This window comes from Tyto alba, unplaced genomic scaffold (assembly GCF_018691265.1).
Source record: "Tyto alba isolate M040663 unplaced genomic scaffold, T.alba_DEE_v4.0 Super-Scaffold_9, whole genome shotgun sequence".
NCBI lineage: Eukaryota > Metazoa > Chordata > Aves > Strigiformes > Tytonidae > Tyto > Tyto alba.
Window position 1 is genome coordinate 12,475,962 of NW_024881330.1, and position 22,937 is coordinate 12,498,898.

The following is a 22,937-nucleotide window of genomic DNA, read 5'->3' on the forward strand; positions in this document are numbered from 1 at the left end:
GCTGGTTCTTTCAACATGCACTGAAACTTTGTATACAATAATACAAACGATGGGGTTACGAAGCAATAGCAATTTATTCTGCTGTACAAACGGATGTTGCATTATAATCCCTAAAGCAACACAGAGGCCCTTTGCAGATGTTACTACAATTTGGCATTTATTTTAATTGCTCTGCAGCATAGCTCATGTGAAATAAAGTCATAGGATGACCTACACATTCACCCACTAAGGGTGACTTAACTGCAAGGGGGAAAAAACAAAACAAAACAAAACAAAACAAAACGTGTTTTGAAAGTTTTCAAGGGTTCATCAAAGCACAAACCTCCTGCAGTTGTTCTAAAAGGATGCATCAGGGCTGGTGTCTAGGCCTGAAAGCATGGTAGGGCAGGGGGTAATTTAATCAGCCAGGATATGTGGCGCATGTACTTTTACAAGTCTTGCAAGAATAACATCAGTAAAGTAACTTGAGATATTTTGGTGTCTGACATTCACTCAGCAAGTGCTAAGAAAATATGCTTACTGCACAGATTGCGGGTTTCTCAGAGTGGGAGTCAAGGTGCCTAATTAAAGTCCGTGCACTTTGCTTTATCCCTGACCAGGTCCCTATTCCCTCCTTTTCTCTTTCCACTCCCATTCTAAAAGCAAAGTCCTTTTAAAAGTTTCTCCTGCTCAAAGAGCTGCCTGGAAGCAATTGCTCTGGTGAACAGATTTCAAGCAAAAGGACAAAGTTAAACATGAGGCAAAGTATAAATAAAAATCAAGAGTCTCTTCCTCCTCCTCTCTACTTGTGAGCGATGATCTCACTGCTCCGGGTGGATTACAAGGGTGGCTTGATCTCTTTCAGGAAAGCACATTCTCTAACCTTGATACTGCTGCTATTTATACTCCTCTCTTCTTGCAACAAAGAAAAGCAGCTCTAATAATCTTTCCCTTCAACGGGAGCACCGGGTGGCCTCTGCGCTGCCTCCCAGCAGTGGGGTCAAGCCCATGCCCGCTGGCTCGGCTCCCCATTAAAACCAGCACTCTTGACCACTGCCCCTACTTCTGGCTGCTCACTTTTAAGACACCTGAGATCTGATTTTCCACTGGCTGGAGCATCACCTTGCCATGCACCTGCCAGGTGCAGGGTGACAGCCTTGCAGTGCCAACAGCATTTTCCACTCGCGGGGTGCAGATGGAAATGAATGCACGTGCTGAAAGGCAATAGGGTTTTTAAAGTTCAGAGGCAGAGCTGTAACTCCTCTCCCCCTTGTTTATCAGATGAACAGGATACTCCGTTTCACATAGCTCTGGGGACATGTCAGACCTTTTCCACCCCCCAAATGGCAGGAGCATCCCCTGTCCCCACTCATCCCCGTGGGGATTCCCCCTGGCCAGAGCTGGGGGAGTCAGGGCTCAGAACCCAGCGGCTCAGGCACAATGGGGCAGGTATAGGGACCCTAGATGATCTGATCCTCTTTTATGCCAAACCTCATTTTTTCAGATTAAAACAAACATAATCAAACTGTGTTCCCCTTGAGACACCGCAGGAAGCGGGGACAAATGTTATGAAACCAAGTTTATTAAAACTTTCTACAAGTCAGACTTTATCATCCAGGTTTCCACATACGTATACATATTTACAAGTTAGACATAGTGTTTTTAGCTTTTCTGGCAGAGTTTTCTACCAATATATACATATGTACTGGTTTTTTTCCATAGAAGGGTTAAACTGTATCACAGATACAAATGTCAAGCAATCATGAGAGGTTTAGTGCAACGGAGAGCTACAGTGCCCTGCTCTTAATGCTCATGATTCTGTCAAGTTAGTATTGCCAACAATAATTCACATTAAATTGCTCTTCGACATCTCTTATTAGGACAAACAAAGTACAACAAAACAAGAAAACAAAACCCCAAACAGTAAGGTATGTACAAAGTACACAGTCCATGAGGTATACATGGTATTCTCTCAATGCGTGATGGGACTGCAGCTTGCTGGGGGTTAACGCTTAAAATGACTTCACTCCAACTGTGCTGCGTCAGGGATGTACATTACCCACCTCACGGCCATCTCGGAAGCCACGCTCTCGCCTAAGGCGGCGAACGGACATCTCTTTGCATAAGCCACTGGACACAAATGTCAAACGAAGCAGTAATTTTAAGCAGGACTAAGCTTTACTTACCCCCAACCCAGGAAGCTAATGATTTAGATATATTCATTATCCACGCACATTGGAAAGACTATGAATAATCATGCAAAAAAAAAAAAAAAAATTTAAGGGGAATAAAAAAATGTAGCTGGAGGCAAACAACATACCTGAATAATCAACTAAGGGCATATGGAGATTTTACTCTTAAGACTAACTTTTTCGGGGGGGGAGGGGATGTGGTGTTTTTAAGAGTTGAGCCTGTAGGAAAACACGACCGTGTTTACGTGTACTGTACAAGATACCCCTTATTGTTTTCCAAGGGAAGGCGCCCCAGCTGATAGTGTTACGGTTTGGTAAACGGATATGTTTTGGCACTCGGAGCTAATGAGACCTGCTACTTGACAAACTCGCTGAGGGCATAAAGTTATATAGGCTACACCATGGTAACACGAGGCTTAAGTCTATTTAAAATGCTTTCCCGGTCAGCGAATGGAATCAGAGGGGATCTGTCTGGGAGATCCACTGGTTTCTGCTTCGGAAAGAGCCACAGCAGTGATTTGTCTTATGGGTGGATCTAGGAGCTTCATGGCTCTGAAAGCAAGATCAGCTGGAGGAGCAGCAGTGAGCAGGCAGCTGGCCGTGGCGGGCGAAGACCTCCTTCTCTCATTAAAGTGCGCTTACAGTCAGAAAGCTACTCTGCAAGCCGGCCAGTGTGGCACACTGAGTCAATTCCCCCTTTTAGCCATTTCTGTCAGATTTGCTCAGTTAGAGGCACACCTCGTGCCCCTCACCCCCTACGCATCACGGCCAGGGCTCTGCAACCCTGTAGCCACTGTGGGAAAGCAGACGGGGCTGCTTTTCTGTCTCACACCTCGCCAGCCAGAAGACTCTGCAGCCAAGATGTGGTGGAGGATGCAGGAGGCGGGAGAACAGTCAGGCAGCTCTCGCACAGCTGCACGGGCGCTCCAGGGCCGGTGGGACGGACCTACCAGCAGAACAAGAGGATGAAACTCTGAGTACGCTCAGGGAGCAGAGATCTATGGGTTGGTATTGATTCTAAACAAGGTCACTTTTCTGACCATACTGGCACTTTAAGATGCTGTTCAGTTTGCAAACATGGAAAAATGAAACCCTACGAAGATGCCGGAGGTGAGAACCGCTGAGGTTTTTGAGATTTCAGGGTTAGCAGAAGAAGGAACTAATATCGTCACTGTCTCCGTGGTATTCTGGAACAATCTGATCTGAAGCTCCCGTCTCCTGGTCTGTATATCCAGGCTCCAAGACTGCCTCGAACCAAGGGTGAAGCAAGATCTCCGGAGCAGTGAGTCTTTCAGAGGGCTCCCGCCGCAGAAGGCTGCGGATGAGGCATCGGGCTTTGGGGGAGACGTGGTCAGGAATACAGAACTGTCCGCGCCGGATTTTGGAAAACAGAGTGCTAGGGTCCGAGTCATGGAAGGGATAGCGTCCCACCAGCAGAGTATAGAGCATCACTCCCAAACTCCACACGTCGGCTGATTTTCCAGAGTAAGTCCCCGTTGTGTTTAGGATCTCAGGGCTGACGTACGCCGGGCAGCCGTGCTTGTCTGAGAGCGCGTCGTCTTCGCCTTTGATGATGTGTGTGTCTTCTAGGCTCTCCAGCCGCAGCTGGGTCCTAGGGAGGGCAAGAGAGGAAGCCACAGGTCAGAAATAGCAACACCCAGGCACAAGTGAGCATGGTGAGCCCCCCACCCCGGCAGTCCCCACTCCTCTTCTTGCATCAGCATAAAGAAAAGGAGAGGAAACACTTTTTAATTTGCAGCAAAGAAGTTGCCTGCACTCCTGGACCCCTGTAATGGATGCACAGCTACGTGCATCGGGCAGGCGCTCGGCAACGCCTGCTTATTTTATCTACTGTGGATTTTAACAACACAGAGGGCTCTCTAGGAACACCAGCAAGTCACCTTCTATCTACACAGGCTGCACTGCAACTGCAGGGGGTTAATCGGCTACAATACCCCGTGCACACGGGGTATTTGCGGTTCAGGCTTTGAGCAAACAGCGTCCAGCTGCGTGATTTTGCAAACGGCAAAGTCCAGCTCCCTTCCACGCCTGCGGGGACCATCATCTCTCCCGAGTCTTGTATTTTATTTTTAAACTGTTATTTTAAAATTGTTCTTCTTTTTGCCTTCCTGGAGAGCACTACGGCACCCGACCCCTCTCGGGCAGAGATGGGTTCACCCCGACCTCCTCTTTTGGGGAGAAGGGGGAGCTTCACATCAGCGAGGCAGCCATCGGGCGCGCTGGAAGGGCTCCGCGCTGCCCTGCAGCCCGCTGGGGTGTCGCTGCTCCGGCTGCAGCCTGTCCTCAGCATGACCTCGCCAAATACCCATTGGTTCTGCAAACGGAAAATATGACTCAACGCGAACCGTGGGCCCGGGATTGGCTGCGGGAGCCCTGAAACTGCACCTGTGCCGGAGAGCCCCAGTCGCCTGCCATTGCTTAACCCTCTTCTTGCCAAATGGGATGCACATGACACTCGCCTGTGCAACGCGTTATTTCCAAATGAGCGAGACTGTGTGCAATGTAACATTTCAACAAATGTTTCATCTTCTTATGGGCGGGAAAAGCTGCAATAGTTTCCTTCAAAGGAATTACTTTCTTTGCATGTCAACATATGGTTGTTTCTGTTTAAGAGGGGCAGTGCTGGTTAATTTTCTTATCACATCTATAAACGATATCCTGAAGAAGCGTTAGCCCAGAAAAAAAAAAAAAAAAAAAAAAAAAAAAGAAAAACACCACCAAAATTTCTTCTGCTTCAGTAATATCACCTCCAGTTTCATCAGATTAAGCATAACTGAATTACAGCTTTTACTTTTTTTTTTTTTTTTAGCTTTCCACAGGATGAGCAGTTAGTCAGTTTTGCTGATTAAAAATGTATTTCTGGCTCTGCCACATGTGGTGAAGCACTACACGAGCAGCAAACACTCCAGGGAAATACTGAATTATTTCCCTAATCTAAATTTAACAACTAGATTCTAGATCTCCTCTCTATAAACCTAGGCTTTAGGCTAAGTTTTACCAAAGTGCTTTTCTTCGGCGCAGGGATTCCCAAAGCAATATTTAACCATGTCTCACCCTCCTTCTTGTGCGTGCCCATATCCACAGGCACAGGGAGCACGGAAAGCACCCCCACCAGCCGTTGGGGGGGGATAAAAGCCTTGAAAGACACAGCTGGTCTTCCGTTAGCACTGTAACCCTGATCAGCAGGGGATTTCAGCAAGGAGACCCTTCCCGAGCACCGTGGCTGGGCCGTGGCCACAGGGCAGCTCCGCTGGGCATGAGGAGGGACCAGAGCTCCAGCTCCTCACACCTCCAGCTCCCCGAGCCGGGCCGCTCGCCCTCCCCGGCACAACGCCTCGTCCTCCCTCCTCTCCTTCTCCTGGTCTTTGATTCATTTTACACGGAATGAGTGGCACACATGACATCTTCTGGCATTAACGAGCATCTGAACTATCGCCCCTTTGTCTACCAGCCGGTTTCGCTGAACTTCTGCTGAATGAGAGGAAGCACCCGGCGAGCTTCCTCCCTTTCATCAGTTGAGATCTAACTACAAGTGCGTGCGTACCGCTTAGATCCGTGACCTACCACACACATGTGACAGGGACCTACTCAAATCGCTCACAGGTGATGCCTGGCTGACACGGCTGTTTCCACTCCCCGAGACGCTTTTTGCGTCTCTGGAGGTGGCATTCCTCCCTCCCCACTCACCCCACGGCTGGCTGGTGACAACCGCTTACCTTTCTTCATTAGAGAAGACAAATTTCCTGAGCTTGAGGTCACCAAGTACGATGGCTGACTGGTGGCAGTGAGCTACAGCGGAGACGATCTGCTTGAACAGTCGGGCAGCCTCCTCTTCCCTCAGCCTCTTGCAGCTCCTCACATAGGAGTGCATGTCCCCAAAGTCCTTTTCAAAGAATACATAAGCCTTGGTGTCCCCAAGGATGACTTCGACAACCCCGGTGATGTTTCTGTGCGACGGCAGCTGAATGTAAGGCCGAATCTTGTCCTGGTAGTGTTTGAGGGGGAATACCTGTAAAGAGGAAATTAAACCGAAATTCATTCTCAAGGGCGTTGGAAGCCACCGCTCGCGTAGCGACTCTCCCCAAACAATGACGAGGGAGCTGGAGGGGAGCCAGGGCACGGCAGGAGTGCCGCTCAAAGCGGTTACTGAGACCCTTCCTGTTCATTTTATGTTGAAAGGAGGGGGGGAAAAAAAAAAAAAAAAAAAAAAAGAAAACCGAAGGAAAAAAACCAAACCACCATCCCCCGAGCCTGTTGGGGAAGGTACTCCGAGGTAAGCCGGAGTTGTCGCAGCTTACTCCCAGCACTTGTAAATCCCCACCGGCAGCCGGCTGGGCATTTCTAACCCGGGCTGATGTTTCGCAAATTCTCTCCGCGGGTCGAGTGGTTACGCGGCGCCGAGACACACCGGGAGGACGCCGGTTCCCCCCCCCCCCCCCCCCCCCGCCCCAGCGCACCCGTCCGCGCCCGCGGAGCTCCGCGCTCACCTTGCAGCGCAGCTCCCGGCCGGAGCTGACGCTCAGCGCCCTCGACACCTGCTCCCGCTCGGCCAGCGGCAGCAGCAGGTACGAGGCGATGAGGCTGGGACCCGCCGCCCCGCCGCCGGCGGGAGAAGCGGGGGCACACGGCGAGCCGGGGGCGCTGAGGCAATCCGGGGGGCCGCAGTCGGCGAGGCGAGGGCACTTGGCGGCCGGCGCTTCCTCGGCGGGGCCGTCGTGGAGAGGCTGGAGCCGCTTGGCCGGGGCGCTGCGGCAGCGGGCGGCCGGCAGCAGGGACGCGGGGCGGCTCATGGAGGGGAGCGGGCGCGGGCGCGGAGCTAGAGGCGGGCGGTACGCGCTTGGCGCATCCCTTCGCTCTCCCCGCCGAAACCTCGGGCTGCGTCCACCATCTGCTGCCGACTCCGCGCTAAAGTAGTTGAAGGCTTTTAAAAAAAAAAAAAAAAAAAAAAACACCACCACCACCAAAAAAAAAAAAAAAAAAAAAAAAAAAAAGTGAGTCTCCTCCTCCTGGTCCCTGACGCACGGGGAAATGGGAGTGGGGAGGCTCGGACACGCCTGATCCTCTCCGCTTCGCCCCGCCCGCTGCTTCCCGCGCCACGCAGCCGGGCGGGGCGGCGCGTCCCCGGGGCTGCCGGACCCGCTGGGGCCGGGGGCGCGGCGGGGGACCCCCCCACCCGCGCCGGAGTAAGGACACCGCATGTCCGAGTCACGGTCCTGGGGATGGCAGCCCTTGGGGGGGGTCACCCCACTGCTTGGGAGGGTTGGCCCCCCCGCAAAGCCAGCGCGCTCACTAAACCCTCAAGCCTCCACCGCCCGCTTGTGAGCACAAAGATAGAGACAGGGAGAGTTTTCTAGCAAAGCTGAGCGATAAAATCTCTGGCACCGAAGGATGAGCGTCTCTTCTGCAAAGGCAGCCCTGGAAACGGCAGCAGCAGGTTTATCCATGACCAGTGTGTGCTGCTGGGAAACGGTGCCAGAAATTTCAAATGCCTCTGTAGCGCTTTTGAGACAGCATCGCCTCGTGCGAGATGTAGAAACAAAAAAAGTTAAGCCAGGCTAACTGTGGAGAGAAAGCTAGCCCAGCATCATTCCCGGGAGCTTCTCTTCTCCCCAGCCCCAATTCTTGCTTTTCACTAATCACTAATTAACCATAATTCATCCCAATGTTTGCATCATGAAGCTGTTGTGTATTTACCACCGTTTGTTCACAAGCATGGACTTAATATACACTGTCAGAAATAGTTCGGATTAAGTGCTTCTCCTGTTAAAGCTATCTGCTCTCCGAAAAAGGAATAGCGTCAGGAGCAAGCAGCAGCCAGCGGCTGAAGTGACCTGTGAGGAACAGAGAGGTGAGCTCAGCAGCCACCACCGGGCTCAGAAGTGTGGGTTTAAAGGAGGAGTAAATAGATTTGAAGCCAGGACTGTTAGCAAACGGAAGAAAAAATAAATAAAACCAGACAACAAATCATCCCTGGAAAACATGCAGACAGCTGTAGTTTTGACAAGAGTGCTTCAGAAGGAAACTCTCCAGCTTTTCTGCTTACATAGATGCAAATTTTCTGTAATTCAGTGTTGAGGCTTCCCTAATAACACAGAGAGCCTGCATTTTATTTCTCTGTACGATCAGTTCCTATCCTGTTTCAGTTTCCCCAAACCTGGTCCATTCAAGCCGCAGAGAGGGCCCAGGACGGGCCCCCCCCAGCTCTGAAGCCCGTGGTGCCATGCAAGCAGGTATTCACTCAGATTCCTGATAGATAACTGCACGGCGAACCCGTGCATGCCTTCAGCTACTTCTAGTGTATTTTAAGAAACACATGAAACTCTTGTGCAGGATGACTCATAGCATAGCAGTCCCATTAATGCATTTAAACATAAAATGCATACGCCATAAAGGGATATCCCAGGGCCTGCATTTTCCTTTTCATTTTTTTTCTCCCCCCCAGAAATACAATTCTATTAATGTCTGCAGATTGTTTCAGCACGATTCACCATAACTCTCAAAGCATGCTATTTTATTTCATTCCTCTCATAGGTGAAACATGCACAACTATCCATCAGACCTTTGTTTTACTTTTTTTTTACCTTCTTGGAAGTTTTATGACTGGGATGCCTCTGCTGAGTGAATTTAGCTGGTAGGATGCTGCATGTGTGGGCTGCTTCCTACATCTGAGATAGCACAAGGTGTGTGGGGGGGTGTCAGTGCTTTTGGGGACAGGCGAAGGGTGTAGACACATCAAAATAGCAATGGACCCACATAAATGTACTCACAGGCATTATTAGCGTGTAACAGCATCCCCAGGAGCGCTCAGTCTGAGATGCAGTGTGAGCAGGAGCGAAGATGCCAGTGTAAAAAACCAAGTGGTGCATCTGGGGTGAGTGCATGCCTTTGGTCCTCACCCTCCCGAAGATCCCCTTCTCTCAGCTCCTGTGCCAGCTCACTCTCCCTGTCGAGGAGAAGGGTCATACTGGGGATCCATTTGCACAAATCGTAGGAAGCCGTATCCTTCACCTTCCCAGGCTCCCACCCATTTAAAGCCTCTTAGGGTCCATGGCTGGCCACCTCATACTGGCCCTATGCCACCAGGACCAGCACAGGTGCTTGGTTCATGCTACTGGTAGCCAAAGGGGGCATGGCACCCATTGGTCCTTAAGAAGGGCAAACGCCCCCCCTCGTCATCCTGTCCCCACCAGAAAACCATCTGGGATGTGAGAGGAGAGCAGAGCACAGAGGTACACACAGCATCGCACCCCACAGTCCTGCCACAAGCTCCTGATGTCTGGGCAGCCTCTTCTCACAGGGATTCCCCAGATTTCACACTCTGGGGGTGTGTCCCTGCTAACTAGAGCACAGAAACGGGGCGTGCAGGCCCCAAAGGCCAGGAGAGGATAACTCCTGGGCAATTTATCCCAGAAGTGCCAGTGGGTGCCCTCTCCCAGGTGACTGTATAGACCAGACTTCAATTCTCTACATGTGGCTGAGATAAACCCAAGCTTAAATGTCCTAGGTGTCAGGTCTTTGCAAGATGGGGGCAGATCTTGACAGCAGGAAACCTTCATTGCTTCTTTAAAATTGCTGGCATGCTTTCAGGTACTCAAAGCATTAATGTCATGAATAAACATGTAGTAGCAATTAATAAAGCTCACTACCTTATTCTCAGTCTTACATTTTGGGTATGGATCATAAGAAGAGTTCCACACCCAGACTCCTCTCCATTCCCACCAAATTCATTCAAAAATGCAGAGCAGAGAAGTGATTCCCACTTTGGCATTTCTGTTTTTTCTAATTCTGGCTGATCCCTGAAATGAAAAAAAAAAAAAAAAAAGAAAAGGATACCAAGGATGGTGTCTGATGACCTGCATGCCATGGTGCTTCTCAGAGGGTTGAAACTTGTCCTCCTTACCCATCTCCGCCAGTTCAAACCAGACTGGTTGGTTACGCAGAAAACAGGAGGAATTCCAGGGACAGGTTTTTAAAGAACAGAACTGCTTCAGAATTTCAGTAGTAGAAGTTTTTGCAGAATATGGGACTACCACACTTGCCATAGCGGTCTCTTGTTCACTGTAGGTCACCCCACAGCTTTTTAAGCATCCTGCGTTAGTCTCCTCCTGAAATCAGAAGCCATTGGGGGTCTTCCTTCTATTCCCCGAACAAACCTTTATCATTCTACCTGCTCCTCCCCCAAAAAAGATTTTTTTGGGGCTACCCGCTTTGCATACATGAGATGAATACTAGCATGGCAATTCTCAGCTGTGCCTGCAGTGAATTTGAGACTGAATGGCTTTATAGCCCTTCCAAATGAACCAAGGCAGTGTTATGCATCTCTGATGGAGAGCACTGTAAATCACTGCGGAGCACAGATCAGTGCAGAATTACAGACCAAACTTTGGGATAAAACATAGACTTTGTGGATGAGTCTTGCTACCTCAGTGCTGGAAAAATGAACTGCTGTGAGCCAACAGACTACAAGGAAACAAAAACTCAGCCTTGGATGCTTTGACAGCAGCCCAGTACCAGCAAAGTGGGGCAGGGATGGCCTTTGGGAGTACAGATCAGAAGTCTTTGTGCTTGGCAAAGGACAAGAGTGTGCAACAGGCACCTTCCAACTGCTAAGGAAGACTGAGGAGCTCCCAGTCAAAGGATATTACAAAATCATTACAAAAAGTAGATCTTGCCTTGGAAAAGGAGGGTCAAAGCAAGCAGAACTGCTTGTTGTCTCCTCTCTTCCTGGAGTCCCAGCTGCTAGACAAGGAGCTGGGACTGGAGCAGAAACAAGATCCTGTGGGATGTGTATCACTGATCTGGCATGACCCAGCAGAGGGAAGGGTCTTGCCCAGCACAGATTTGCCAGAGCTGAGGCAAGCTGAATGTTGCTCTTCACATGTTTTTTGTTTTTTGTTGTTTTTTTTTTTTTTTTTTTATAAAGAGGCAAGCAGCACTATTGCATCTGCTAGCTGAAGATTTAAAAATCCAGAATTTCTGAGGGTCAGGCATCATCGTTCCCTTTTCCTGGCATGTTATTTTGTGTAAGGGGATTTTTATTATGTGGCATTTAAACATCTTCCTGTCTCACCCTCAGCCAGTGCCTACACTCACCTGATCAGCTGCTTTTCCTTAGATGCTCGCAAAATTATCTCCGCTGCTCCAGTTCTCTGACCCTTCATCTTTGTAACTAGAACAGCCAGAGGCAATGAGAATTGTGTAACCATCTCCCCACTTCCCAAGTGCTTGGGACAGGTCTGGTAACTTTGATAATGTGTCTCATGGGATACACAAAGTAAATCTCTATTAGATTAGGCCACTTATAAATAAACTGGCTGCTTGCTATGGGAAGAAATTTAAAAGTCATTATTTTAGTTATCAGATGAGAGAGGTGTGACACACAAATACTTCAGCTAATATTAAACTATCAGGCAAATTATGAAAAATAAGTATCTTTATTTCACAAGTTATCTCAAGCCATGTAATGAAACTTAAACTACTGCTAGATTGAAAGCCAGCATTTTAAACCCAGCAGGTTGTCCATAACCTAATAACGTACAGAATCACCCTGCACAGACCAGGCTCGAAAAGTAGTTGTGTGGTCAGGTGATAAAGAACTTAAAAGTAATGTTTTTTATAGCATGAATGGCATCTGTGATAAACCCACAACCATCCTTAGACACCGTGAAACTCAGTGGCAGATTCACTGTTAAGATATAAAACACATGATGAGCATGTAGTGACATGAAAAGAAGTGCAAGGTAGTGGTGTTCCGATGTCTCCCCTCAAGCCCGCACAGAAGCTGCTCTCAGGGTTGCTGTTGCTAGGAACTCTAAATAATTCCCTTTGATAAGTCAGTTGTTATCAAATCCAAGGAATCTCATCAGCAGCACCTCCCGACTTTGTTTCTTTGCAGGCTAAAGAGCACTGAAGGCTTCTTCTGTTGCTTGAAAGATGTGTGAAGGTTCAGGCTTTAAACCTCAAATCCTGTTTTTATTTCAGAAGTTGATTGCACAAGCGGACAGTGAATGAGTGTCTCTCCATTTCCCTTGCGGTCAGAGAAGATCCTATTCATACTGAGTTTACAAGCAAACACTTCCTTTGGTAAGCTTCCCATGCAATTCAATTCATGTGCGTGCTTTCGAGCTCTGTCTTCGGGTCTGGACTAACATCAGAATAAGTGAGTGAGGCAGGCTCTCTTCTCAGTCCACTGCAGCATTTTCTGCAGCATTTTGAAATGGTGAAACACACTGTGTTTTCTGTACATTGCTGCAGTCCTGTTAAGTCGTTGAGATTACTCATGCATCAAGAGGCTAAGCACATATATGGGTATCTACTGTAAAATGTACACACATCCCAGAATTTTACTTGCTTAACAATCAATCTAATGTTTTTACTTCTTATAGTTACTGGCAGGCAGCCTAGAATCTGCTGGCACCTACACATAGGATTCTCCTCTGAGCATTGCTATGACCACATCGTGTCTTTCAAATAATATGTCTTAACAGTAAATACTTTATGACCAGAAAAAAAATCATTATTTATGGAAGACTTGGAATTTGCAGTCAGTACTAGTCTGTACTTGTAGTGAGGAGCCATCAGGGTTTGGCTGTAGGAAGAGAAAGGAAGACCTGCCCTTGGGATATTCTAACATTTTCCACTCCAGGAAGCCCCTTTCCAAGGTGCATCTTTTTCACTGTATAACAGAGCACTATCCATTATGAAAATGTTCAGTTAATGGACCACACGGTACCTCCGGATCTATATGTGGAGATTTTTAGGAAAGGTGAACATTAACATTCACTTGAAATGGCAGTGGCAGTCAATCAAGTTGCACAGTGAATTTTAAGATATTTTTGCCCACAATACGAGAGCTATTCTTGAGAAAAACGTCATGAGGTACTTGTGACCACAGGTAGGTAAGACCTTTGTCATCAGCCACTCATGAGGAAACATGAGTATGTCCAAGAAGACATTGTCTAAAATAAGGCAGTGTGTTGGCCTTGGCTGTTGAGTCATCAGTATCACTTCCTGCAGCCCCTGCTTTTGCTCCGGGTATTTCTCAAGGGAGCACTGACTTAGCCTAGTCTTTCTGATTCTTCTAGAATGAATAAGATCACAGCTTCGGAGCAGTAACGATGAATATGTCCTTGATTCAGAGGAATGTGCGCTCCTTTTAGCACAAGTGTGCTAAATCTTCCATGAGATGCCTGCCTGATTATTTTTTATCTTTACATGTCATGGCTCCACTGATTTGAAAACTTGAGTCTCTAGTTGTAAAATGGAGAATTCTGCTTCACAGAGAGAATCTGTTCAAGTGAGAGAGCTGTGTTAATGGCTTGTGCCTCGGGGTACCACTGAAAGCTGTTGCATTTGGATCTCTCTTGCCTTTTCTTTATTTTAATGTTTGATCAGACGTTTCTTTAATCACTCAAAATACTATGTGGAACTTCTGTTCTCTGGCAGAGGCAGATTCTCACCAGGTTTCAGTGACAGACCCTTCTCAGCTACATTGAGGTTTGCTGCATTTGCAAAGCACCCCTTACGGAAAAGGAAAAAAAAAAAAAAAAAAAAACAAACCACCTCACCTCTGAGTTTCTTTCCTTAAAAATTGTTGCAAAATTTCTGACGTCAAACAATGAGACACAAATTACCCTGTGAACTGTTAACATATGCTTGTTTACATATGATATCTTATAGCCAAAACAGATTAAGATTTGAAGGTTTAACTGCTGTTGAGTTTCCACTTCTGTGAATCATACAGATCAGCTTATTCATCACAGACACTTATTTTTATTCGTTAACTCTTTCAAGTCGCTTCTATCCAGAGTGGAGTTTATGGGGGACATGGGACACATGGAAACAGTGAGGTCACAACTGCATAACAAACCCCAAACTTTGCAAATGAAAGAGCAAAGAGCTGCCAGTAACTACAGCCACCCCAATGAATCAGTAGCAGTTTATAACTTCCATCGGGTCAGCTGACAAGCACAGAAGCCTTCCCCAATTGCCAGGGCTAGTCTGTCCTTCCACCTAGTAAGGTGCCAACTGTAATTCATGCTGATGACCAAGCCTATAATCTTTAAGTTTCAGAAGGAAAATTACTTGTAAGAACCAACAACAGGAGAGAACCAGCCATGAAAAATCAACAGAATGGCTCAAATTCTGGGTTCAGAGGAAAAAAAAAAATCACTCATCGTACTAGGACTCCTTGGATGTTATGATATACTTTAAATTCATAAATGCCTAACATTTTGTGGAGAACTTTGTTGATTTGAGTAAATACAGGCAGTTTTCTCTAGCAGTTGAATCTATGTGGAGCATCACTGATTCTGATGAGACTCAAGTACTCTTGTCAACAATCCTGACATAAGTGCTTGAATATTTGTCTTTTTATGGATAATATGGCTGTGGCCATACTTGAAAAGAGGTGTCTGTGATGATGAAAGGAAGAAACCTACTTCAGTGTCAATACACATGCCTCTTTACCTCATATGTGATTGTTATTAGCTAAGCAGGTAAGTTTTGCCAAAAATCAGTCTACTTCTTTCAGCTGAAGACTGAGAAGGATTTCAGAATTTAGGCTGTGCTTGCACTTGCTGTTCAGGCCCTCTGATTCACTGATGCTGCCTGTCTCAGGCTAGCAAAGGAGAGAAGGAAGATCATGTATTCTGAGGCAGGAATGTGAACATTCAAAAATACCTTTCCATTTAGAGTGACAATAAGTGAGTGCTTGACTGTTTGTTCTCTTCATTTAAAGTGTTGCTTCAGATTTGTTTGTTTTTAACTCCCAGCTGCATCATCTTAAGCAGGCAATTCACATTATTACCTGTGGATTAGCTAACACAGAGACAGGTTGAGTGCAGCTTCCACTACAGCCACCAGCACTGTGATGGGTCAAGCCCCTCTCTCTAATGTACAACAACAAGGTGTAACCAAGACAGCAATCTCCTTTATAGCATTACTCATTGGAACATGAGGGTTATGACCATATCAGGAACTGCAGCTATCTAAGGGTATACTGGTACAAACACCACAGGTAGCAAACCAAACCTGCTGCTGCCAGTTTGTCAGTATGAATTAATCTGGGTATAATTTAGCATTTATAATGTTACGTGTTATTGGAAGTCACACTCAAGCACCCAGACACCTACATGAACTAAATTTAAGGTGCGGCACCATGGCCATGTAGAATGTATGTACAACTTTGCATCTGAAAACTTGGGAGATTGATTACCACTAGGGATTGAATTAGATCCATGAGGACAATGGTAATGCACCTCTGTCAGAAACTGCAGAGATTGTTTAACCAGTGCAAGTTTCTGTTTCTGAGTGTTCTGATTATAAACGGTGCTGGAGTAAATTTAACCACAAACTTCAAGATGAAACAAGTAGCTATTCACAGTTTAGGACATTTGTCCCTGCTTTTTTTTTTTTTTTTTTTTTTTTAAATAAATGCTATAGTTAACATCCTTCCTTCTGGTATTTAACTGAAAATTGGTGACCCATCTTAAAAACTATAGGTTTGAGACCTGAGATGTCTTAAAAGGGGCCTGATTTTTACACATAAAAATACAAACAGGTACATGCTGCTCAACTGCTCCCCAGTCTCTTTCACCTATTTCAGTTGGGCTTCCATAGACAGAAGCACTCATGATCACTGTTGAGTTTTAAAAAGATGGACCTTTGGGGTTAGACCACATTATGAAAATTACCCAGCTAATTCCCATGAAATGTTTTGAACACAGAAGCTCAGTGCAAATAATAGTGGTTCAGTTCCCTTTTTTAGCTATGAAATCAGCTTGCAGATTAATATTCTTCAATTAGAAAATAACAAATTCAGTTTGAAGTGGTTTGCACTCTTAAGTGCAATTGGGGTTAATAATGGCCTACAAGAGGAAAGCTGTTAGCAAACAGTAACTCAGTGTGAAAAGCTTAGCATTTAAGTACCTTAGCTACATTTTACACTAAATGTCAGATTATAAATTCAGAAAAATGACCTAGGAAAATATCATCTGACCCACTAAGGATCCAAAAGCTCAAAGAAACCTGTATTTTCTGCTTCACACATGCCAGGAGATAATTGTCAGCTGACCAGCAAGGCAGCTCCTTTTACCTATGAGTATTTCTAATTCACACATATAATGCCTTATCTGCTAGATGTGCTACGAACAATTTAGGTAATAAATATGGAGTGTCACAAAGTTTAAGTCCTTTTTTGGATCTGTGCCTAAATGCATAGATATCCAAAGCTTATATAAAATGATATTAACTGCTTTTCAATTCAAGGCCTATAGTTACAATATATTTGTATTATCTACAAATTGGTTATTGGAATACATTTGTAAATAATTGTAGTCTCCTAACCTACAGTATTAAGGTAAAGCCCTCCACAAAAAGCCTGAAATAAAAGCTTCTGAATCTCAAAAGAAAAGCCTAAGTGAGGGCAGAGTGTTGAGTAAGAACAAGGCCAAGATCCTCAAAGCTGAATGGTAATTTTGTGTGTCCACACGCAAGGTATAGATGTGTAGCACTTCCTGCAAATTAAACTCTATTAAGGTTTCCTGAGGTTTGTATTAAAACATGGACATGCTCCCAAGCAGGGTATATGACTTGGGTAAATGCTTGGTCAGAGTGCCCTGCTCTGAGTATTCCCAGCAGTTACAGAGACAGTAACAGAACTATCTGCAGTATGGAGCAAAGCACTCACTATTACATGCCAGCAGAATCTGCATCTCTATTATGCTGAAAAAATCATCACACTGACAAGGAACGTTAAATGCTGCAAAACACATTTTATTTATCAAATGCAAGCTTTTAGAATTTCAGGAAGGTTAAAAAAAAAGCAACAAACAAGTTAAACTGGAATTCCTCATATTCGGCAGTTTAAAAAATGCTTTCAGTTACAGCTGAGACCTTCAACTTTGTCTATAAATGAAACACTTTAAATAACAATCAGTTACACAACCTGCTTACAATCAGCAGCTTATCTCACAAGACCTCTAACAACAAATTTTCTCTGTGGCAGCAGCGTATCCAGCTGACTTCTCCAGTGTTGACCAGCTTTGTTTATTCTGACTGTCAATCGCTCTTTTAAGTGCTTCATCTGGCACAAGATCTGATCCTTTTACATCAGCATGGCTACAGCCAATTTTAGGGCATCTTTTAAAAAGAAAAGAGAGACTCCATTAAATCGGAAGAATTGTATTTGTCAGATATAGGCTTTTACATAACATCTGCTAGTTTATTGTATTTATCTGGGACTTACTCTTTCTGTCAGTTCCTGATTACCTCTTTTCCTCTTCACCAGCTCTCTGTGCGGAAAAGTAAATCCATTTATCTAAACTGGTGGGAATCAACAGCTGAAGGAAGGAAGGAACATGGCAAGAGACGGAGCCTCTCACCTGTAGATCACTCTCTTGCTTCATGTACACAAGCTGCCTTCATCAGTAATGATATTAGCATTGCATAGACACCTTTCAGTGTTGCTTTCTCTCTTTGCAGTTGTCTGCAAACTGCAGGTAACTACCTTATTAATCTGCAGTGGAGAAGTATAATCTTCACTGATAGATAAATAGAGAAAGTAATTTCTAGGAAAATAGATAAAAGAGAATGAGACTTGCAAAGGCTGACTGGTGAATCCGTGGACTATCTAGTTGGTGTAAAAATTTACCTGGCCTTTTATGAAGTGAGAAAGCACAGAAAGGAGAGATGGGGTCAAATTAACAGCCTCTGAATGATAATCAAATACAAAATGTCTTACAACTACTTGAAACAGCCAGATAAAGACAGCAGGGTAAAAGATATTCAGAGTCCAAAGGTCATTTTCCTTTGGCAGTGGCCCATACATGCACAGATGGTACCCGTAGTCTGAAATAACACTTTTCCTGAATTTTTCCTTTACTAGGAATAACTTCTGTCTGAGGCATGGAACTTATTTACACTCAGTACTCATAATTTTTACTCCAGATTTGTCCGCAGCTTACTGTGTTTGTCATGGATAAGTCACTTAATTGCTCTGTGCTTCAGTTTTCCCATTTATCACCTTATTAGAGCAATAGCTTGCCAGATTAATGAATAACAAGTGCTCAGAAAGCTTCCCACATTTCCTGTAAGCATAAAGTATTAGTATGTCCTTCCAGGCAGTGGAAAATACTGAGCAAACCAAGACATGTAAGAGTTGCCTGGAGGAGTCTATGGGAAGTCTATCAGCATAGAACCGGTGGCTGTGCGTACGTCAGCTGAAGAGCTGACATTCGGCCAGGGCCCTGCCAAGTGCACCGAAGGGATCCCGTGGATTCAAACGGGAAAGTACGTGTGAGGAAACAGCCACTTCTATAACTCCAGAGTGAGCAACAGCTTTGATTTCAGAGTCAGGATAGGGAGGCTCCCCCTAACCACGACTCGACTACCAAGACACCTGCTTCCACTTGAACAGCGCTGGCAGGAGCCCAGTCAAGTAGCAACTCCATGAGAACAGGGTACTCAAATAGGGAACTTGTTGCATCAGCTGCCCTGTCTTCCCACCGCAGCAGACTATGGTTTTTCAAAACTGACTGCATTTTCACGAGCAAGGTTAAAATTACAGCAGGTCAGTAAGACTGGGTAGAGAAAAACCAAGCAGTCTTTCTTAACTTGGTTACAGTGAAGCAGAGTTATTACTCTGTGTGTGATTTTCTAGAATACTGGAGTTGCTGTAAAAATGGAAAGTTTGTAAGCTAAAAGGTCAAAATTAAGAACTGCCAGCATTCAGAAGGCACAGATAACTTCAGTTTGCATATAAGGTAGCTTCTAAAGCTAGGTGTTATACAGCTTGCATGATTTTTTTTACTCTAGAATTTCTCTAAGTCTTTAACTTCTTAAAAGGTAAATAAAATGCAATCATGTGACCCTATTTCAGCAGTGCTGAAACTTTTGATCCAACACAGCAATCTCTACTACCATGACATTTTCCTGATGGATTTAACAACAGAGAGAAATAATTTAGAGATGAACATCCTAAATTCAGTTCTGTATTGCAGAAGCTATTATTGTAGTGGTTTTGGGCTCTTGAGCACAAGCTTCCTAGCCTGTCCCTATCCTCCTGAACACTCACTTCCTTCTCTTCAATTTGTGAGCTATTTCTGAACTCCTGTTGATTTTTCCAGCCAAGTTTCTGTCCATCCATGTTGCTGGTTTTGTTGCGACTCCCAGGATATTGCACCCACTCCACTTTTTCTCCCTAGACCTCATAACACAGGCAAAGCTACTTCCATCTTGTCCTTCAAGCTGTCTTGACACTAAGGCAGTGGCTGGGTATCCCACCTGATGCTTGATTTCATAGCAGTGCTCTGCTGTAGCCAGGAAGGAGTGTGGAATAAAAAGTCCCACTCCACCTTTATATCCCCATGGTGGAGTATATGGAGTCTAAGAGAAATGCAAGAGCAATGGATGGAGGAAGTAAGCTGCCTGTGGCATTATTTTGGGGGAAATCAGGTTGCTAGTCTCTGACAGACCTTCCTGAGAATGTGCAAACTGCACATTTATTAAAAAGTCCACAACTGGTAAGTTTCCACGAGGTCAACACCAAAGCATATACGGTGTAAAAACAAATGTGAAATTAATGACTAAATGATATGTCCTCTAAACTTGCTCTAAAAAGTGTTTGAGCCCCTTCTCTTCACCTTTTTTTTTTTTTTTTTTTAAATCAAACCCATCCTAAATTCAAAACTTACCAGGGAGAATTGCAGGTTTAAAAATTAAAATGTTACATTTTTTCATTCAAAAAAATAATATGTCCTGTGTGGAAAGTGGCATGCTGCTTTAATGATATAAAGCAATAATTATTTAATTGCATCGTAGTGGGAACTGCACAATCCTGTCTGCACATTCTTAAAGCTCTTTCTGATAATTCTTAAACTCTCTATTACCTAAAAAGTTGTGCTTTAATATTTCTTACTGTGTTGGGTTTGCATGAGTGGCGAGGTTTTGGTAGCAGTGGAAGGGGCTACAGCATTGGCCCCCTGTGAGAAGCTTCTTGAAGCTCCCCCAGCTCCAAGTCAGACCCACCTCTGCACCAATGCCAAGCACTAATTTAAAACTAATTTAAGTGTTTTAAATATTTTTAATACATATTTTAATATTTAATATTTTGGAATATAAATGAAAAAGAGGGTGCACAAAGGACACTTTTTTTTTTTTCATTAACTTCAGGGCTTGCTAAATAAGCAGTGGGAACAAAATGAACAAGTAAATTTTAGAAAGCTGAAGTTTCTCTTTGTTGTACATGGCTATATCTCTTTGCTTCTGTTGTGCAGGTAGCACGAGTAGCTGTAACTTCCACACACACTTCCTGAATATTTCCTTACACATTGTTTTCATTAAAAAGAAAAGCTCCTTTACGTGTACAGTACTAATGAGGAGACTGTGACTTGGGCAGACACTGAGGTATTACTTCCTGCAGCCTTGCCAATCCAAATACATTTCCTAGAACAAGTGGAGTAAAATTCCACTTACACAGCAGAGCAAATAGCTTTTCCACACATTCTTATTAGCTTACCGGACTTTTTTCTTTTGCTGCTTTCGAGTCTGGATAATTTTTAGAATGGCGTCTTCTTCATAAGTATGTCCACAGACTTTGTTTCGAACTGGCCTCTTCATTTCCATCTGTAATCAATAAGATCTGATTTAAAGGAACTGATAATGTTCATGAAAATGCTTCTGATGAGATTTTATGTAAAACAGCAGGAAGTGTGTTTGCCATTTATACATGGTATTCCACTCAAATTACAGGGTCAGGTCCTGCACAGTATACTGCATTCCTACTTACTTGTTTTTTTTTCCCAAGCAATGTTGCTTTTCTCTGATAATGCTTGTAATCTATACTGCCTGATTTTTAACAAATATTGCAGATTTGTAATAAACAATCCAATGAAGAATATGAAATAACTATTTCCCAATCGATTATAGTAGCAGTGATTGCATACCTGTGTAATGGGACAAATAAAGTTCATCTGACTCTGAGTCACGGCTATATCTTCATCGATTTGTTCAATGGCCTCATCATCGTTATCTGATCGATGACAAACTATAATGGGAAACAAGGCAATTTTAATTTACTATTTAATATAGATAGCCAATACTTAAAATAAGCAAATAAAATCTAGTATTTGCCAAGCTTTATCTCACAGTGATATGTAAGATGCCACAACTCATTTCTGTACCACTCCCCAAACAAGATACTGCAAAAAAATCCCATACTATAGTCTCTGTTAGAAAATAGTAACCACTTTTTGTATGTGTGTGTGTGTAGCTATTTATAGCCAATGCTAGAAAGGAGGGCTGGAAAGGAAAGCAAGCTGACCTGAATATATGCAAAGCCTTTGGTATTCTCTGTTCAAGTTCACCAAAAACCTGTAACATGCAGATGAGTCCCCAAAATCTAACAAAGGATGTGTTAGAGCTTTTGTAGATTTGGCATTCAAATCTACAAAATCTAGTTTGTGTTTCAGTGTCATAAATGGGCTTACTATATAGCTTGTATACACAGTATATACTTCAAAAGGAATTTTTACTATTTATCACAATGCATCATCTGTAAAGTGATGTTGCTATACTTTAACAAGACTGTAATTAGTGAAAAACAAAAGCTAAGAAAGTGTTATTTGAGATGGACAACAGAAACGTTAGTGAAGTAACCTTAAGGAGAAGGGGCAGAATAAAATATGGAAATCTCCCAGAAAACACCTGATGGCCCAACACCAGGGAATAAGGGTCAGACAAACAAGAAGAAATCCACCTTGATTTAGAGAAGAAGCAGGTCCCCAACTCTACCAGAAGAAGAGGGAAAGGTGTAAGCAACTCTGCGTACCCAGGGGCATGCCAGCCCAGGGTTCCATGCAGAAACTAATTAGCCAGAGTCAAAAGCTGAGACACAGAAGCAGCTAAGGAGGACGTATATTATTAAATATAACCATAATAAATGTATAAATATTGTGTTATCTTTTTGTGACTTTGCTCTGTTATTGTGAATCTAGGCTTTTAGTTGAATGCATTTGTGTATCTTTAAATCTTATCTGGTAATAATAGAAAACTCAACATCTGCCATAACTTTCCATTCCTTTGGGGTAGTTCTGCAATGTTTTTGCAGCAGTGCCCTGGGGTGTAGTCCTCAAGCTGTCCCAAGCTGAACAGAACATTTTTCTGTCTAGCTGCACAAGCTAGCTTGCAGTGTAGCAAAACAGGGTTTGGAGAGGACAAAATCCTTCCATGTCCTCTGTTGGCTTTGACTGCCAATGGGGCACTGAGAAACACAAGTCAGCATGGAGGGTTTCGTTTACTTCATGATTTGCCTTCTACAAAATCTCAGCCTTTGTTCCCTTTGCTGCTATTGCACACTATGAGCCCATCTTTGCATCCATCTTTGCATCCCTGGTATTCAGTCGCCCACATCTGTTAAGGACCAGTGTTTCCTAACTTATGGTCAGTCCTGCATGACTGTATAATATCATCACCTTCCGGATGATAACAGCAGACATTACTCTTGGAGCAATCACAATCTCTCACACCCAGTCTAGACCGAGCACACTGCCATGTGAGCCAGCACATCTCTGGTTGAGGTACTCTTGGCATCGGTATTGCAGCCATCGCTCCACCACCGCACCTCTCGGTATGCTGGTTTTATTGGCGTATTTTTCCTCCCTCCTTAACAGAGCTTGCCCTTCTCTCCATTCCAATATACCAGGGGTTTTCCAAGCATTCATGAATATTTCTGACCTAGGTACCCCT

At 44.5% G+C, this 22,937-nt stretch overlaps 2 protein-coding genes across 2 annotated transcripts in view; both read right to left on the minus strand.

Annotated features, from left to right (window-relative positions):
• Nucleotides 1–1,543: 1,543 nt before the first annotated feature.
• On the minus strand, nt 1,544–8,999 carry TRIB1 (tribbles pseudokinase 1). The gene is made up of 4 exons (XM_033005735.2): nt 8,960–8,999; nt 6,680–7,113; nt 5,909–6,201; nt 1,544–3,783 (listed from the first exon to the last, which is right to left on the minus strand). Exons 1-4 carry the CDS (start codon nt 8,982–8,984, stop codon nt 3,315–3,317), a joined length of 1,221 nt encoding a protein of 406 aa, XP_032861626.2. The 5' UTR covers nt 8,985–8,999; the 3' UTR covers nt 1,544–3,314.
• Nucleotides 9,000–16,932: 7,933 nt separating this feature from the next.
• Nucleotides 16,933–22,937, minus strand: part of NSMCE2 (NSE2 (MMS21) homolog, SMC5-SMC6 complex SUMO ligase) — a 131,589-nt gene continuing 125,584 nt past the window's right edge. Inside the window, exons 5-7 of the mRNA XM_042785823.1 lie at nt 21,137–21,237; nt 20,710–20,816; nt 16,933–17,333 (exon numbers count right to left, since the gene is read on the minus strand). Coding sequence (XP_042641757.1) covers nt 17,174–17,333; nt 20,710–20,816; nt 21,137–21,237 — 368 coding nt within the window. The 3' untranslated portion in view covers nt 16,933–17,173. The remainder of the gene's footprint in view (nt 17,334–20,709; nt 20,817–21,136; nt 21,238–22,937) is intronic.

Excerpts from the sequence above, each read along its gene's own strand:
- TRIB1 (XM_033005735.2), bottom strand. The coding sequence starts at position 8,984 with ATGCTGTTACACGCTAATAATGCCT. Across the intron at positions 7,114-8,959 it reads GTTACACGCTAATAATGCCT|CCTTCAACTACTTTAGCGCG; the intron begins GTGAGTACATTT and ends TTTTTTTAAAAG. Across the intron at positions 6,202-6,679 it reads GCCGGGAGCTGCGCTGCAAG|GTATTCCCCCTCAAACACTA; the intron begins GTGAGCGCGGAG and ends TCCTCTTTACAG.